General features: G+C 47.7%; 1 protein-coding gene across 1 annotated transcript; it reads left to right on the plus strand.

The window, feature by feature from the left end:
* Positions 1-1,493: 1,493 nt before the first annotated feature.
* Positions 1,494-14,848, plus strand: SALL2 (spalt like transcription factor 2; the record flags this gene model as incomplete). Its single annotated transcript, XM_083376087.1, has 4 exons — positions 1,494-1,554; positions 7,048-9,398; positions 13,307-13,749; positions 14,470-14,848. The coding sequence occupies 3 exons, from the start codon at positions 1,494-1,496 to the stop codon at positions 13,733-13,735; spliced, it is 2,841 nt and encodes a 946-aa protein (XP_083232213.1). The 3' UTR covers positions 13,736-13,749; positions 14,470-14,848.
* Positions 14,849-18,447: the final 3,599 nt, after the last annotated feature.

Here is an 18,447-nt window from a genome sequence, read left to right on the forward strand (position 1 = left end):
ACCATCATTCCCTCCAACCTCCTCCTCCTCCTTCTCCTGCTATCCATTGCACCCTTCATCATCATCCTCTTCCTCTTTTCTCCTCCCGCCTCCTCTGCTTCCTCTCCCTTCTCCTCCTCCTCTCCATCGCTCCCTCCATCCTCTTCCCCCTCCTCGCCATCATTCCCTCCAGCCTCCAGCCTCCTGTCCATCACTCCCTCTATCCATCTTCTTCCTCCTCCTTCTCCTCCTCCTCCTCCTCGCCATCATTCCCTCCAACATCCCCTTCTTCCTCCTGCTATCCATCGCTCCCTTCTTCCTCTTCTGCTCCTCCTCCTGTCCATCGCTCCCTCCCTCCTCTTCCTCCTTTCTCTTTGCCTTCTTCATCCTACTCATCCTTCTCTTCCTCCTCGCCATCATTCCCTCCAACATCCCCTTCTTCCTCCTGCTATCCATCGCTCCCTTCCTCCTCTTCTTCCTCTTCTGCTCCTCCTCCTGTCCATCGCTCCCTCCCTCCTTTTCCTCCTTTCTCTTTGCCTTCTTCATCCTGCTCTTCCTCCTCCTCACCATCATTCCCTCCAGCCTCCAGCCTCCAGCCCATCTCTCCCTCTATCCATCTTCTTCCTCCTCCTTCTCCTCCTCCTCCTCGCCATCATTCCCTCCAACATCCTCCTCTTCCTCCTGCTATCCTCCGCTCCCTCCCTCCTCTTCCTCCTTTGCCTTCTTCCTCCTGCTCTTCCTCCTCCTCGCCATCATTCCCTCCAACATCCTCCTCTTCCTCCTGCTATCCTCCGCTCCCTCCCTCCTCTTCCTCCTTTGCCTTCTTCCTCCTGCTCTTCCTCCTCCTCCTCGCCATCATTCCCTCCAACATCCTCCTCTTCCTCCTGCTATCCTCCGCTCCCTTCCTCCTCTTCCTCCTTTGCCTTCTTCCTCCTGCTCTTCCTCCTCCTCCTCGCCATCATTCCCTCCAACATCCTCCTCTTCCTCCTGCTATCCGTCGCTCCCTCCCTCCTCTTCCTCCTTTGCCTTCTTCCTCCTGCTCTTCCTCCTCCTCCTCGCCATCATTCCCTCCAACATCCTCCTCTTCCTCCTGCTATCCGTCGCTCCCTTCCTCCTCTTCCTCCTTTGCCTTCTTCCTCCTGCTCTTCCTCCTCCTCCTCGCCATCATTCCCTCCAACATCCTCCTCTTCCTCCTGCTATCCGTCGCTCCCTTCCTCCTCTTCTGCTCCTCCTCCTGTCCATCGCTCCCTCCCTCCTCTCCCTCCTTTTTCTTTGCCTTCTTCCTCCTGCTCTTCCTCCTCTTCCTCCTCCTCCTCCTCCTCCTCCAGGTGCGCTCCGGAGCCGCGGCGCACGGGGGCGCCCCGCGCTGGCTGACTGGCTCCTGGTGGCGACGCCGGCGACAGCCGCCCTCCAGACACCAGAGGTCCCTGCTGCAGAGCCGTGGGGGGAGAGCCGCGCACGCCCGCCGATCTCTCCCGCCGCCGCCGCCGCCTCTTCCTCCGGGAGCGGCCGAGATGAGCAGCCCCCGAGGGCGCGGGGAGCCGGCGGAGGGCGCTAGCATGGCACAGCCCGCAGGTGGGGAGGCGGGGGGGGGGCTGCGGCGGGGGAGGGAGGGAGGGAAGGGGGCGATGGATGGGGGGGTCCCCGGCACCCCTTTTCCCCCTTTCTTTCCCCAGCAGGCCGGTCCATCTCCCCACTCTCTCATTTCCAGTCGCGGCCGGTTCTTTCGCCTCTCCGGGGGTCTTCCCCATTGTCTTCCCCCCTCCCCAAAGCACGCCATCCGTCCCCACCCTCGGGGGAGGGGAGGGGAGGGGGGAGGCAGCAATATGGTGGACGGCTCTGAGACCTCTTGGCGTTCCCCCCCTCCCTCCCTCCCCGCCTGCCTCGCTTTAGGATGCGCCAAGAAGCAGATCTGCAAGAAGGGGTGTGTGTGTGTGTGTGTATGTGCGCTCAGCCGGGTTTAAAAACCCGCAAACAACATTGGAGGGTGGGTGGTGGGTGGGTGGTGGGTGGGAGGCGATCTAGACGAGATCTTCGTTCCCTAAGATTGCAAAGCGGTGGTTGAGTCTGTTGGATGCTTCTCTTCTTACCTCCTTGGCCCGTCCTGCTAGCTTCTTTTCCCTGCTTTGTTTTTTTTTTTTTTGAAAGATTAACCATGAGGTCTAGAAACTTGGCTCCTGATCGGCCTGATCACTGAATGTTAGTAAAGGCAGACCCACCATTTTGCTGTGCTGGTGGTCTCTCTCTCTCTCTCTCTCTCTCTCTCTCTCTCTCTCTCTCTCTCTCTCTCTCTCCCTTTCTCTCTCTGTCCCTCTCTCTCTCTGTCCCTCTGCTCTCTCTCTTCTCTCTCTCTCTCTCTGTCCCTCTCTCTGTGTGTCCCTCTCTCTCTGTCCCTCTCTCTCTCTCTCTCTGTCCCTCTCTCTCTCTCTCTCTGTCCCTCTCTCTCTCTCTCTCTCTCTCTCTGTCCCTCTCTCTCTTTTCTCTCTCTCTCTCTCTCTCTCTCTCTCTCCCTCCCTCCCCTCCTCTCCCTCCCCAGCTTGGCTCAAGGGCTCCTGATTGAAAATGGCAGGATGAGTCCTTGAGGATCACCCAAAGGTCTGGAAGAGAATCTCTAAAAGCCCAGGGCCAGAACTAGAGATGTGTTAGATTACACTTCCCCCAAATCCCCTGCCCCCATGAGGGCTAGTGGGCTGGGGTTTCTGGGAATGGTGCTGCTTATATCCTGGAGGGCCACCAGTTTAAGGAAGCTGGAAAACCAGTTGACTTCATGCCTTATATTTTGTGGGGTCATCTGCTCCAGGGTTTTCCAACTTTGGGCAGCTGATGTGTGGACTTCAGTTCCCAAAATTCCCCAGGCAGTCACGGCTGGCTGGAGAATCCTGGAAGCTGAAGTTCAGACATCTTAAAGAGTAGGCAAGGTTGAGGAAACACTGTCGTAAGAGTCCAGCTTTTATTGACAAACATGTTAAACTTTGCTAGCTAGGGAATTCTGGGGATTGAAGTTCACACATCTTAAAAATGTAGCCAAGGTTGAGAAGCCCTGTCGTAGGAGATTGTTGAAAAACATGTGTCTAGGCCATGGGTAGGCAACCTCGGCTCTTTTATGACTCATGGACTTCAACTCCCAGAATTCCTGAGCCAGCTTGGCTGGCTCAGGAATTCTGGGAGTTGAAGTCCATGAGTCATAAAAGAGCCGAGGTTGCCTACCCCTGGTCTAGGCTTTTGCTGGCTGCACAATTCTGGGAGTTGAAGTCCATATATCTTAAAAGATGTCAGGGTGGAGAAACATTGATTCTAGTCCAGGGGTAGGCAACCTCGGCTCTTTTATGACTCATGGACTTCAACTCCCAGAATTCCTGAGTCAGCATAGCTGACTCAGGAATTCTGGGAGTTGAAGTCCATGAGTCATAAAAGAGCCGAGGTTGCCTACCCCTGTTCTAGTCCAATTGATTACTCAGAACAAGAATCTGCTAAACTATCTTCAATAAAGCCAAGCCATCGGATCCTTCTCCGAGGCACTCCATTGTCCATAATCCTACTTTTAGGCCTCCAGGGTAGTGGCAGGCTGGTCTATCACTTAACAGTCAATCTTCTTTCTTGACTTGAAACACTGATCCTGCTTGCACTTTTGTGGCCAGAGGGGTCTTGAAGATAAGAAACAATGGATGGAAACGAATCAAAGAGAGAAGCAGCCTGGAATTAAGGAGAAACTTCCTAACAGTGAGGACAATTAACCAGTGGAACAGCTTGCTACTAGAAGTTGTAGGTGTTTCATCACTGGAAGTTTTTAAGAAGAGACTGGACAGCCACTTCGACTGAAATAGTATAGGGCAGGGGTAGGCAACCTTGGCTCTTTTATGACTCGGGGACTTCAATTCCCAGAATTCCTGAGCCAGCCATGCTGAGGAGAAATGGAGAGGTTTTCATACTGAGCCATGCTGGTTCAGGAATTCTGGGAGTTGAAGTCCACGAGTCATCAAAGAGCCAAGGTTGCCTATCCCTGGATAGGGCGTCCTGCTTGAACAGGGGGCTGGACTAGAAGACCTCCAAGGTCCCTTCCAGCTCTATTCTATTCTGATTCCGATCTTTGTAGATGGCCTTGGAATATATCATGTGCAAGCTAGATCTGGCCTAGATCTTTGCGCTGACCTTCACAAGGCTGGGTTTCCCGATCTGCAGGGAGGAGATCTCTGAATCTTCTCCAGTTTCGCCATCTCCCTTTGAAACGTACAGTGGCCAGAGCTGGACACAACCCAGATACCATCTAAGCAATGCCGAGTATCTTTTTAACTGCTGCATCGCATTACATCCGTTGGATGTATTGTTTGTCAGAAGGGCCTCTGGCAGAAGGAAATTTTCCATCTGCACTTCTCGGTGTTTATGAGTAGCGGTATGCCAGGAGAAGACGGCGGCCATGCCAGCCCACACAGATTGTCCTGTTTTGAGAGTCCATGCCAACTTTCCCCAACCTGCTTGCTCTCCACATGCATGGTTTTATCCCCGTGGCTAAACATTTGTGGAATTATAAGTAGTCCTCGAGCACGATTGGGAGCAGAATTTTCATTGCCAAGCATTGCTAAGTGAGTTGGTCCCGATTTTATGAGCTTTGTCGCCACAGTTGTTAAGTGAATCACTGCAGCTGTTAAGGGAACCACACAGATCCAGCTTCCCCGCTACTGACTTTGCGTGTCGGAGTTTGCAAATGGGGATGACATGACTCTGGGATGCAACAACTGTCGTAAATACACGCCAGTTGCCAAGCCGCCAGATTTTGATCATGCGACCATGGGGATGATGTGATGGTCGTAAGTGTGAGCACCGGCCAGAGATCACCTTTTTCATTGCCATTGTAACTTTGAACGGTCACGAAAGCAATAGCTGAATGTTGAGGACTACTGTAGACATCCCGCTGGAGGGACAACTGAACTTTAGTGCAGGGTCCCCAACCTGTGGGCCACGGCCCACCACCGATCCGTAGCCTGTTTGCAACCGGGCCGCGTGAGAGGCTGGCTGATGCACTTGCATGTGCTGTGCACGCAGCCCCATTCATGTGAGTGTCACGGGTGCTCACGGCTCCATTTGCACAAGAGTTGCGGGCACTCGGGGCCACACTCGCATGAGCACTGCAGGCAGTCACTGCTCCATTCACCCGAGTGTCGGGGGGCTTGGCGCCTCACTTGTGCAAGCATCATAGGCACTCAGGGCCTCACTTGCGCGAGCATCACAGGTGCTCGGGGCCCCACTCACGCGAGCCTTGGACTTGCAGCCCCCCACTCATGTGAGCGCTCAGGGCCTCATGTGAGCGTCACGGGTGCTCTCACTCTCACTCGTGTGAGCAACACCTGCCCTTCCCACAAAAACATCCCCTCTTTCCCCACTTCTGGTCCGCCACGCATTAGTGGATCTCTGCTTTGAATATGCAACCAATCTGATTTAAGATTATATATATACAGGGATTATCATGCAGAGGTTGGGAGTCTCCTAACCTGGACCAGCAGCCTTTTAAATATATTAAACATATTTTAAATATATGAAAGGGTGTGAATAAGGTTTAGGTAAAGGTAAAGGTAAAGGTTCCCCCGCACATGCATGCTAGTCGTTTCCGACTCTAGGGGCCGGTGCTCATCTCCGTTTCAAAGCCGAAGAGCCAGCGTTTGTCTGAGGACATCTCTGTGGTCATGTGGCCGGCATGACTAGATGCCAAAGGCGCACAGAACGCTGTTACCTTCCCACCACAGTGGTCCCTATTTTTCTACTTGCATTTTTACGTGCTTTCGAACTGCTAGGTTGGCAGAAGCTGGGACGCGTAACAGGCGCTCACTCTGTTACGCGGCACTCGGGATTCGACCCGCCAAACTGCCGACCTTCAGATCGACAAGCTCAGCATCCTAACCCACTGAGCCACCACGTCCCTTGAATAAGGTTTAGAAGGCACTAAAGGTAGTCCTCGACGTACGACCACAGTTGAGCCCAAAATTTATGTTGTTAAGTGAGACATTTGTTAAGTGAGCTTTGCCCCCATTTTATGACCTTGCTTGCCAGACTTTTTAAGTGAATCACTACAGAGGTTAAATTAATAACACCGTCGTTAAGTGAATCTGGCTTCCCTTTTGACTTTGCTTGTCGGAAGGGGACCACGTGACCCCGGGACACTGCAACTGTCATAAATCTGAGTCATTTGCCAAGCGGCTGAATCTGGATCACGTGACCACGGGGAGGCTGAAATGGTGTGAAAACAAGTCGTAAGCCACTTTTTTTTCAGGGCCATTGTTACTTTGAATGGTCACTAAATGAACGGTTTTAAGTCGAGGACTACCTGCATTTTGAATATTAAGCAAAAATCGAGGGCATAAGTTCAAACTGACAGTAGAGAAGTTCAAACACAATGTTAGAAAGTATTGCTTCACAGAAAGAATAGTGGAAATCCGGAACCAATTCATGGGTCAATTCTTAGTAACTGAGTTTAAACATGTTTGGGATAAACATAAACAGAAATGAAGAAAATAAAAAAATAAATAAATTTAAAAGAAAACAAAAAACCTCAAAGGGCAGACACAATGGACTACAGGTAGTCCTCGACTTACAACAGTTCATTTAGTGACCATTCAAAGTTACAACGGCAGTGAAAAATGTGACGGACGACTGTTTTTCGTAGTTTACGACCTTTGCAGCATCCCCATGGTGATGTGATCAAAATTCAGAGGCTTGGCAACTGGTTCATTTTTAGGACGGTTTCCGTGTCCCGGGGTCATGTGATCGCCTTTTTGAGACCTTTCGACAAGCAAAGTCCATGGGGAAGTCAGATTCACTTAACAACCGTGTTACCAATTTTAACAACTGCAGTGATTCACTTAACAACTGTGGCCAGGAAAGTCATCGAATGCCGCAAAACTCACTTAGCAAATGTCTCACTTAACGTCAGAAATTTTTGAGTTCAGTGGTGGCTATAAGTCTTTGTTTACCATCAGTTTTTTATGTTTCTGTATTTATTTATTTATATATTTATTTACTACGGATCTGGACGTAACTCTGTCCCCTTCTTCTCTTTTCTTTCTTCTGTCTTCCCAGGAGACCCTGGGGATGACTCCAGCCCCTTCTCCTGCCCTTCCTGCCACACTACCTTCAAGGAACCCTCCGAGTTATCCGCTCACACCAGTACTTGCTTCTCAGAGCGAGCCCCCAGTTCAGCCGCTCCTGCGACTACTCCCGCCGCTGGCCAGGAGCACTCTAGCGTCTGCTCCTCATCCACCTCTTCCGTTGAGGTCCACCCCGAAAGTTCTCCAAGCATGGAAGTGGAGCCTGGACCTTTGTTGACCGAGCCAAGCCAAGAATCTGCCTCTTCCCGGCCCCCTCCTCCTCCACCACCACCCCCAACCCTGCCTCCCTCCACCGCTCTCCCAACTGGGCACCTCAACATCCCTCTCATCCTGGAAGAGTTGCGTGTTCTGCAACAACGCCAGCTCCATCAGATGCAGATGACGGAGCAGATCTGCCGCCAGGTGTTGCTCTTGAGTTCATGGGGGCAGGTTGGGGCTACAGCCCCCACCACGGAACCCGCTCCGGTGGCGTCTGTCCCACCCAAGCCTCCCTTGCCCGTCTTTTCCATCAAGACTGAGCCCGGGAGGAGCCAAGTGTCTGCCTCTCCAGATATGCCCAAGCCGGCATTCTTCCATCTCTACCACCCGTTCCCTGGTGGCACCAGGGTACCCAAGGCTGAGCAGCTCTTGGCTCCAGCCTTCCCTACAGCCACGGGCGTCTTGGCAGCCCAGTGCTTAGGGACTGCCCGGAGTCTGGAGCAGGCCACATCTCCGGGACTCTTGCGACAGAAGAACGGAGGAGGAGGAGGAGGAGGAGGAGAACCCAACTTGGAAGGCGAGAAACCAAGCGGGCGCCACAAATGCCGTTTCTGTGGGAAGATCTTCGGCAGCGACAGCGCCCTCCAGATCCACCTGCGCTCCCACACCGGCGAGCGTCCCTACAAGTGTAACATCTGTGGGAACCGTTTCACCACCCGAGGCAACCTCAAGGTCCATTTCCATCGCCACCGGGAGAAGTACCCCCATGTCCAGATGAACCCTCACCCTGTCCCGGAACATCTGGACTATGTCCTGACCACTTCAGGGCTTCCTTATGGCATGTCCGTGCCGCCTGAAAAAGCTGAGTCCGGAGAGGAACATGGGGCCCTTCCTGTGGCCGAGCGCAAGGCCCTAAGCGCCACTGAGAGTTTGACCCTGCTATCTGGCACGGCCCCTTCGGCCGCAGCTCAAGCCTTGCCTAGTTTCAACAAGCTGGTCCTGATGAAGGCAGTGGAAGCCAAGGGGAAGGGGGACGAGAACACCCCTCCTGAATCAGAGACGGAGGGGGCCCGTCTTCAGCTTGGGAAGCTTGTGGGGGCCTTGCCCAGCTGGGCTCTGTTGGCCAATCACTTCAAAACAGGGCCAGCTGTGGGGCCCTTCCCCTACGTCCTGGAGGCCTCTCCCTCGGAGACCTCCAAGCTTCAGCAGCTGGTGGAGAAGATCGACCGTCAGGGATCCCCGTCCTCCTCGGGAGCGGCCCTCATGGCCCCATCCACAGCCGGCTCCACGGCATCGTCTTCTCCTCTGGCATCTTCGGGACCCAATCAATGTGTCATCTGCCTGAGGGTCCTCAGCTGTCCCCGAGCTCTGCAACTCCACTACGGGCAGCATGGGGGCGAGCGCCCCTTCAAGTGCAAGGTCTGCGGGCGAGCCTTCTCCACCAGGGGCAACCTGAGGGCTCACTTTGTGGGCCACAAAACCAGCCCATCAGCCCGAGCACAAAACTCTTGTCCCATCTGCCAGAAGAAGTTCACCAATGCCGTGAGCCTCCAACAGCACGTCCGAATGCACCTGGGTGGGCAGATCCCCAACGGAGCTCTCCTGCCTGAGCCTTCGGCCCCAGAGGGGGTCCCATTGGGAGAAGGGGAGAAACCACGAGAGCAGCCACATGCCCCCCAGGAGGAAGAGCTATCGGAAGAGGAGGAGGAAGAAGAGCCCACCGACGAAGACTCGGTGGAAAGCATTGGAGAAAAGGCAGAGCAGGTCTCCAGTCCCGAAGGTCTGGGTCCTCCCAAGGAAGGGGAGGAAATGGGGCAGCCTGAGGGGGAAGAGGGAGGACCCGGAGCACCCTCCTCCTCTCCACTGGGAACCCAAAGCCCTCCCTTCCCCTTGAAGGATGGGGAAGAGAAGGGAAATATGGAAGAAGAGGGTGGAGGAACTGTCCCGGTGGAAGAAGAACCAGAGAAGGATAAGGGAGAAGGTGGTGGAGAAGGTCCATCTGACAAACAGCAGCATCAGGGCAGCCAAGCCAAAGAGGAACCAGTGCTGATCTGTGGGATTTGCAAACAGCCCTTCACCGACAGGGCAGCCTTGCGCAAACATGCGATGACTGCCCATCCCCAGGTAAGAAATCAAGGCGGTGGGATAGGGCAGGGGTCCCCAATCTCCAGTCCGTGGACCAGTACCGGGCCGCAGCATGCCAGCAACTGGTCTGCACAAACAAGAAAAAACCCCTCCGCGAGATGCAGGCAGCACACAAAATCACGTGCCCTCTGGTCCACGGAAAAACCTCTCTCCATAAAATTGGTCCCTGGTGCCCCAGAGGTTGGAGACCTCTGAGATAGGGGACATCTGGCTTCCTCTGCCCCTTGTGGTCTTGGATAGGAAAGTATCTTTCCTCATGTGCTCTCTCTCTCGCACTCTAGAGGTAACCTTGGGATAGGCAAGGGTACGTTCTTCCTGTCGATGTTCTCCAGATGTTGTGCTGCCACAACTCTCCCATGATCTGCAATTCAGCAGGATGAGGCCTTCATAACCTTTGTGGTGGTGGTCGCTGTAGGCCAACCTTCTCTAGCCTGGTGCTCTATAGTCCCCCACCACCCTTAGTGCAATGGGGCCTTTCTAAGAACAGGTGCCTGCAGCTAACCCATCTTGGACCTTCAGCAAAGTGGTCCTGTGGGTGGAAACAGAATTGACTGGCCTCTTGATGGGAGACTAGGAGGAAATCCAGATCTGTAGACTGGGAAGTCAAAAAATAGGATAGACCACTTCCCTGCTGTTCCTGAGGAAACCCTGTAGATGTCCTACACCATCTTTTACTCTTGTGCCATTTCTGATTATGGAGAAGCATTTAATTATCCTATGCTGCAACCTATGCTGCAACTTCCTTAGGTTCTTTGCTGACGTATGATTAAACTGTACCCCACCTTGAAATAATCCCCAGAAATTCCAAATATTTTACTAAACTGTACAGGTAGTCCTTGACTCACGTCCACAATTGAGCCCAAAATTTCTGTTGCTAAGCAAGAAAACTGTTAAGTGAGTGTTGCCCCATTTTACGGCTGTTCTTGCCACAGCTGTTAAGTGAAATCCTGCAGTTAGTTACTAACTCAGTTACTAACCCAGTATAGTTAGTAACACAGTGAGTAAATTAGTAACACAATTGCTAAGTGAAATCTGGCTTCCCCATTGACTTTGCATGTCAGAAGGTTGCAAAAGGTGATCACATGACCTGGGACACTATAATATCATAAATACGAGCCAGTTGCCAAGCATCTGAATTTTGATGACGTGATCATGGGGACATTACAACAGTCCTAAGTGTGAAAAATAGTCATAAGTCACCTTTTTCCAGTAGCGTTGTAACTTTGAACAGTCATTAAACAAATGGTTGTAAATTGACTACCTGTATAAATAGGCTTGTTCTGATGATCATTTGGATCTTCTTGTCTTGATCATCTTAAAAAACCTCCAGTGACGGAGCACCCACGATTTCTGGAGGCAAGCTGTTCCACTGGTTAATTGTCCTCACTGTTAGGAAGTTTCTCCTTAATTCCAGGTTGCTTCTTTCTTGGATCAATTTCCAGTCATTGTTTCTCATCCTTCCCTCTGGTGCTTTGGTGAATAATGTGACCCCCTTTGTAAAATGCCGCTTGGGGGGGGCGGGGCGAAAGGCGTAATAAGCAGGCATATACATAGAATGAAGGCTATTGCTAAGTACATTGATTTGTGCTTCTTAGATTGTAAACCGCCCTGAGTCTTCGGAGAAGGGCGGGATATAAATGGGATTTTAAAAAAAAATACTGGAATACTGCTATCATGTCACCTGTTTATTCTTTTCTTTAGACTAGCCAAACCCAAGTCCTGCAGCCATTCTTCATATGTTTTAGTCTCCAGGCCTTTGATCATTTTAGTTGCTCTTCTCTGAACTTTTTCCAAAGTCTCAACATCTTTTTGTAGTATGGTGACCAAAATTGGTTACAGCATTCCAGCTGTGGTCTTACTAGGGTTTTAAAAAGGGGTACTAATACTTTATGTGAAAGGCCAGACCCCGCTTCTCAGACTGGTGCTAAGCAAGAGACAAGCATGCTTGCCATGTCGTTTCTCTTTGAGTTGTTGAACAACCATGCCAGTTGTGTATTTGCCTAAGTCTGGCTTCAGAAGAAAATTAGAGAATATAACAGTTTGAGAAGATACTATGTGATTTCACCTCCTCTTATTGCTTCCGATCAGCAAGTTTGCCGAGCATCCCACACAAGCATGATTGGAGTGCAGAATGCTGGTAATTGTAGAGAAGCAAGGATTATCCCATTCTGCCAAATGTTTATGGAGATTCTCAATCATTCAGGTCATGGTTGTCCCAAAGGTGCTTTTCAACGAGGCAACTGGACTTTCTTGTTTTTCTTTGAAGATGTTTTGCTTCTCATCAATGAAGCTTCTTCAGCTCTGACTAGATGGTGGGAAATGGAAGGATTTATACTCCTTGCAGACAGCTGGTCATTTGCATTCTTTTAGAGAGTCATTGAGGTCACTTGGAGATTTATCTGTGTCCTCAGGGCCACCCAAGTGATACAATAGGTATGAAGGCTTCTTGGAACTACTGAAAGAACTGTGTTGTAGACTGGAGATAGATGATGTTGTATCCTTCCCCTCTATTGAGAGAGGGCTGTTCAATTTCAAAATTGAAACATCTTCAAAGAAAAATCCAGTTGCCTCTTGAAAAGGCACCTTAACTTATTTATGGAAAGTTGTTCCTGTTTTGTATAACCATCTTTTGAAGTGGAGGCCAATGTTGAAAAATTCAAAAGTTCTGCTTCCTGTCTTGATGAATTGGCTGTTAAGTCTTTACAGAGAGTCCTTGACTTGCAACTTTAATGATTGCTCAAAGTTACAATACTATTGAAAACAGTAACTTATATCCGGTCCTTGAATTTATGACGATCACAGCAAACTCACAGTCACGTGACAGAGATTTAGACGCTTCACAATCTTTTTGTGCAGATAGTCCTCAACTTACAACAATTCGCTTAGAGACCGTTTGAAGTTACAATGGCATTGAAAAAAGTGAATTATGACCATTTTTCACACTTATGACCATTTCAGCATCCTCATGGTCACATGATTTACATTCAGATGCTTGACAACTGACTGACATTTATGATGCTTACGGCGTCACGTTTGTGACCTTCTAACAAACAAAGTCAATGGGGAAACCAGATTAGTAACAACCCTGTTACTAATTTAACAACTGCAGTGATTCACTTAACAAATGTGGCAAAAATAGTGACAAAAGGGGGCAAAACTCACTTAACAAATTTCTCATTTAGCAACATAAATTTTGGGCTCAATTGTGGTCTTAAGTTGAGGACTACCTATATTTATGATGGTTCCAGCATCCTGGGGACACATGATCACCATTTGCAATCTCCCCAGCTATCTTTTGACAATAAAGTCAATGAAGGAAGCCAGATTTGCAAAAAAGGGTTGTAAATTCAGTCACGATTCACTTAACGGCTGCATTGTTTAGCAACAGAAGGTCCAGTTCCAATTGAGGTCATAAGTTGAGGACCACCTGCATTGAAACAGTCTTGGTATATGGGAAGTGCACTTTTCTCTCTAAACATTCCTGAATATTGTCCCTTTTGAGGAATGGACAACCTCAGGAGACACTGATGAACTTTACATCGCATTGTTTTTGTTGTTCAGTCACCAAATCTTGCCCAATTCTCTGCATCCCCATGGACCATAGCACACCAGTCCCTCCGTTGTCTCCTGGAGTTTGTCCAAATTCATGTTTATTGCGATTGAACTATTTAACCATCTCATCCTCTGCCGTCTCTTTCTCTCTTTGCCTTCCATCTTTCCCAGATATCAGGCTCTTTTCTAAGGAATCCTCTCTTCTCATTTGGGGGCCAGAGTGAAGACATCCCATAGTTCCTAAATTGGAAAAAAAAATACTGATACTCCTCCTTTGGCTTTTGCCCCATGTCTATACCTCCCTACTCCTTCTCCTATTTTCTTTTTCTCCAAAGGTTCATCTGGGAAGCCACGTTTGGAGCAATAACCAGATGCGGCGGGCACGGCGTCTGCCTTTGGAAGGGCCCCTGCCAGTGCTCTCTGGAGGCCAAGTCAAGCTGCAGGACTTCCTGGGACGGGACATCCCAGCCCAACTGGTGGGGGTGGGCCCCCTCTCCTTCTGGAATCAGTACACCGCCTTTGTCTCCGGGAGCCTGCCCGCCAAGCCTGCCCACAGCACAGCAGCTTCCGTTGTTTCATCTTCCTCCTCCTCTTCTCCCAATGTGACCCCGCAAAGCCTCTTTGGATCGAGCAACGTGCCTGGGAAAGTGGGCCCTGCAGAGGCCAAGGAGAAGCCTCCAGTGACCAACTTGCTGCTCCTTTCCCCACCAGCAGCCCCTGTTTTGGAAACGGTCCCTGAGAATCAAGGAAAGGGGGAGAAGTAACTAGCTTCTACTGGGTAAGGGGTGGTAGGGGAATTATGAAGCTTTCTAGAAACCAGTCCTGGCCAAAATGGTGAGATTGAAGTCAGCAATGGCCCTTTGCAAGCACGTCTGCCTCCATGCATTTTATCAAAACGTTTGGGAAGTGGATGATATTGGAAGCTTGAAGAATCAAACGTTCATTACTAGTAAACAGGCTCACTTTGGGTCTGTTTCATTAGATTTGGCTCCTAAGGGCCACTTCAAGCAATGTCACCAGTATGTTAATTGTACCGAACTCTAGTGGAAAGTTTAACCTGGTGCATAAAAACAAACCAGGTCAGTATTTATGGGGTTTGTTATATTTTTGGTCTCAGAGGGAATCTGTGAACATCCATGACCTGGTTTCAAGTTCGGCAACTGTGATTTGATGGAGGGCTTCAAACTCAGTTAAGTGGTGGTATTTTGACTGATTTGGACAAACCATAGAAGGTTGGATCTTATTAATATTGGGATGGGAGACCACGAGGAGATCCTAAAGTTAGACGCTAGATTGTGAAGTCAAAATAATAATAAAAAAGGCTAGTGGCAAAATATTTCCAAGAAAACTACATGGCTCAGGTGTTGGCCTTGATTTGAGGGAATCTTTACCATTATGATAAAAAAAATAGTCATAGTTGGAGTTGCAAGGCCAGAAGAGTTGAAAATCTGGAACCTACTTGCTCCCTATAACTATATCCTTCTCTTTTCTCTTCCAGAGTGATCCATTCAAGAGGGACCAAGTGTGCGGCAGCAATTAAATCTTATATCTGACAATGCAAATGATATGGGTCCAATATAATTTTAGCAGATTTTTAGTATTTTACTTTTAACGTAGTTTGGAGCTCCATTGGCCGAATGGCAGGATCTTGACCCGAGGCAGGGAAGGATGGTCCCTGCCTTGTACCTTTGATTTTCTTTTTTTTTTAAAAGAAACTTCCCTCTCATGTAGAACAGGATACCAAAAGGTTCCAGCCAAGGAATTTATTCCCTCAATAAAGGAAATTTGAAAGAATGACTGAGTCTGTGGGCTTTTTTTCTGGCAACAGGGAAAGGAAGTCACTTTATTTGAGTTCTGATTTCCTCTGGGAAAGAGAACCAGCATCATGAATGATTTGAATGCATTACATATTCTGGTTCAGCAAAAGATCGTGAAAGGGAATTGGAAGATGCCACTGTGAAAATTATTTTCTGGGTTGCCTCAAAGGTGCTTCTTTTTCAAAAGGCAACTGGAGTGTTTTTTCTTTGAAGAAGAAAAAGATGTTTCACTTCTCATCCAAGAAGCTTCATAGGTTCTGGTCAGATGACTGAGAATCTCCACAGATATTTTCTGGGTTGTTGTTGTTTAAAAAAATTAGTTTTTATAAAGAAAATATAGAAACTAACACATGTTACACATAGAAAACATGAAGAAAATAAAAGAATGAGGCACAAATGAGTCCCAGGGGTCTAGAAAATATTAAAGATCTATTTTTCTAGTATTTAATCAAATGATCAGTTGAAGATAACGCTTTCAATGATGCTTGCTATTAAGCAAAGAGAAATAGTAAGAACTGTAGTCAAATAATTATAAAGCCAGTTTGGTCTAGTGGTTAAGAACCAGGCTAGAGATCATGAGTTCAAATCCTGCCTTCACTATGAAAGCCACCTCATAGGGTTGTTGTTGTTGTGGGGAAAATAGGAGGAGAAAGGGTGGGTGCTTGCTGCCTTGAGTTATTTCTAAAAATAATAAAAATACCAAAGGCAATATGCAAATAAATACGTTAACCCATAAAATTGCAAGCCATGATAGACTTGAGTAGAAATTGAGAATCCATTCCACTTTAAATAGCCTATGAAATTTAGGTGCTGTATGAACTTTGTACACTAAAAAAATAACTCACATTTTGGACGGGGCACAAATCCACGTGTTTTGGGGTATTCCAGGAAGGCTTCTTGCTTTGATGTCAAGGAATTGCACAGCCAGTATCCAAATGGAGTCAGAGATGCTAACACGAACTTGGAAGTTTTATATAAATAAATATATTTTACATTTATATTTACAGCAGACAAGATAGTCAGGCACATCACCACGTCATGAGGTAAATCAGAGAACAGCTTACAGAGCCCACAGAAGAAAAAAGGTGGGAAAAAAGGGAAACTCCCCCTTTACACCCACCAACCAATCATAACGTAGATTGCCTCAGGTAGGAATCCGCACTCTCCAACCAATCAACTGCAGCCATTATAACTTTATTGTTCCAGCTATTAAATTAAATATTTTAACATAACACTGAATTGTATTCAGGGGTCAAAAATGAGTTTCAGTGGAAATCCTTTATCATATTCATCTCTAAAGAAAATGTGGCTTCTGATTGAAGAAATTGTTGTCACTGACAAACGAATGCATGCCATACAGATACTTCTCGAATTACAATGTTTCATCTAGTGACTTTTCAAAGTTAAAATGATCACTGTGAAAAAAATGACTTAACTACCAGTCCTCCCACTTTTGACCATTGCAGAATGCCTATAGTCACATGATCAAAATTTGGGTGCTTGGCAACCGACATGTATTTACAATAGTTGGCAAAGTATTGGTTGCCATTTGCAACCTTCTGACAAGCAAAGTCAATGGGGGACGCCAGATTCACTTAATGACCGTGTGATTCATTTAATGACCATGAGTCACTGCAGTGATTTGGCAAAAGGTCAACTCACTTAACAAGCACCTTACTTACTTCGCAACAGAAATCTTGGTCCTAATTGTAGTTGCAACCTGTAGAGAATAAAAGTTTTTTTTTACCCATTTTTGACCACTTTTCCCAACCTGGGTGGTCTTCTGCCGTCCATTCAGCTGGATTAGAAATGCAAACTTGAGCCATTACAGCTGGGTGTATTTTGGTGATTCATAAGTCTAATGAAGCAACTCACGGATTGTGTGAACACTGGCCTTGAACACACTGCTCTGGAGAAACAGCCCATTTTATATGACTGCTGCCTTTTTTACTGGATCTTCAGGAAGCAAACTTGTGAATGTGTGTTGCTGTGTATTATCAGTTCAAATCAATTCAGTTAATCTGCTGCGGGATGAAAGCTTCTTCAGTGAAGCTAATGGAGCGTACAGGTAGTCTGACTTAAGACCCATTCATTTAGTGACCGAAGTTACAATAGAGGGAAAAAATGGTTTATGACCGATTTTCATACTTACGACCATTGCAGCATCCCCATGGTCATGCGATCAAACTTTGGATCCTTGGCAAAGAATGGTAGATGCAGGCAGTCCTCGACTTACAACAGCTCATATAGTGACCATTTAAAGTTACAACAGTGCTGAAAAAAGTGAATTATGATCATTTTTCACACTTAGCACACTTAGGACCATTGCAGCACCCTCCCCCTAGTCAGATGATCAAAATTCAGGCACTTGGCAACTGAGATGTGTTTATGACAGTTGTAGTCTTCTGGAGTCATCACCATTTGTAATCTTCCCAGCCAATTTCTGGCAAGCAAACTCAATGGGGGGAGGCAGAATTGCTTTTATGATGCACTTAACCATTGCAGTGATTCACTTAACAACTGTGGCATAAAAGTTATAAAACAGGGCAAAAACTCACTTAACAGCTGCCTTGCTTAGCAATGGGAATTTTGGGGTCAGCTGTGATTCTTAAGTCGAAGACTACAGTATCTGTACACTAAACTGGCTCTCTGCAATATACCAAAACAGTGAACAAAAGTCCCTAATTATAAAGGACAGTCCTTTATTTCAGAAAACCGTCCTTTAGATTTATTTTTTCAAAAACTCAGGTCCTTTATCTGGATCATTTAACTTTTACCATACAAATGGTACCAGTCAAAGCAGATTGCAGAAATCCTTTTTTAATACTTCTTATAACTTCATACCTTTTTTATGCTTTTTAAATATATTTTATTAGAATATCCCTGTTTGTAAAGTTTTTCCTTGCCTTTGCTCTTGAATTTTCCTTTGTAAAGCAAAGCTATAAACATGAACATTTTTTAATCCCTAGGAACCTCTTTCAGATTTACTCTTTTTCAGGTTTGTCCTTTATTTTTCCCAAGAAAATATGGGCATAAATATACCCTTGAGATTTCCAGCGGTAACTTTCCTGTTTGCTGTGCATGCAAACTATTAACTCATTCATTCATTCATTGTCATGAATCCACATCTTTTTTTCAAGGTAACAAAGGGTATACAAGTTCTCCCTTACTCTCTGTGCACAACAATCCTGCAAGGGAGGCCAGGAAAATAAAAAACACAATATGCTCCTAAGTGCCCCAATAAATGTTATGCTGGAATTGAGAGTGTGTTGTCTGGTTTCAGAAAGCAGAAGACTGTCTTTGCTTTCTGATGTTTTGAGGAAGGAAAGGGAGAAAATTAGGTGTCTGGATCATTGGGATGCTGAGGCTGTCCGGATCACCTGTCCAGATCTTAGCATTAATTTAGACGAGAATCTGCCCACCACTAGATCGTGGGAGAAAAGAATTCTGCCCAGCCTCGGCGCCCGTGAGAAAAAAGGCTGCCGCCGACGCTTCACCTTCACCCTAATCCAACATGGCTGCTTACAACACTTTCTGCCAGTCCCCGAAAACGTCCAAGTAAGCGCAAGAAGCGGAAGCGTGTCCGCCGTATTTCCATTCCCCCAGTCTGCACTTCCTGTTCTTGTCCCATTTTTTTTTCCCCTCTTGGTTGCTATAGA

The sequence above is a fragment of the Vipera ursinii genome, assembly GCF_947247035.1.
Source record: "Vipera ursinii genome assembly, chromosome: Z".
Taxonomy (NCBI): Eukaryota; Metazoa; Chordata; class Lepidosauria; order Squamata; family Viperidae; genus Vipera; species Vipera ursinii.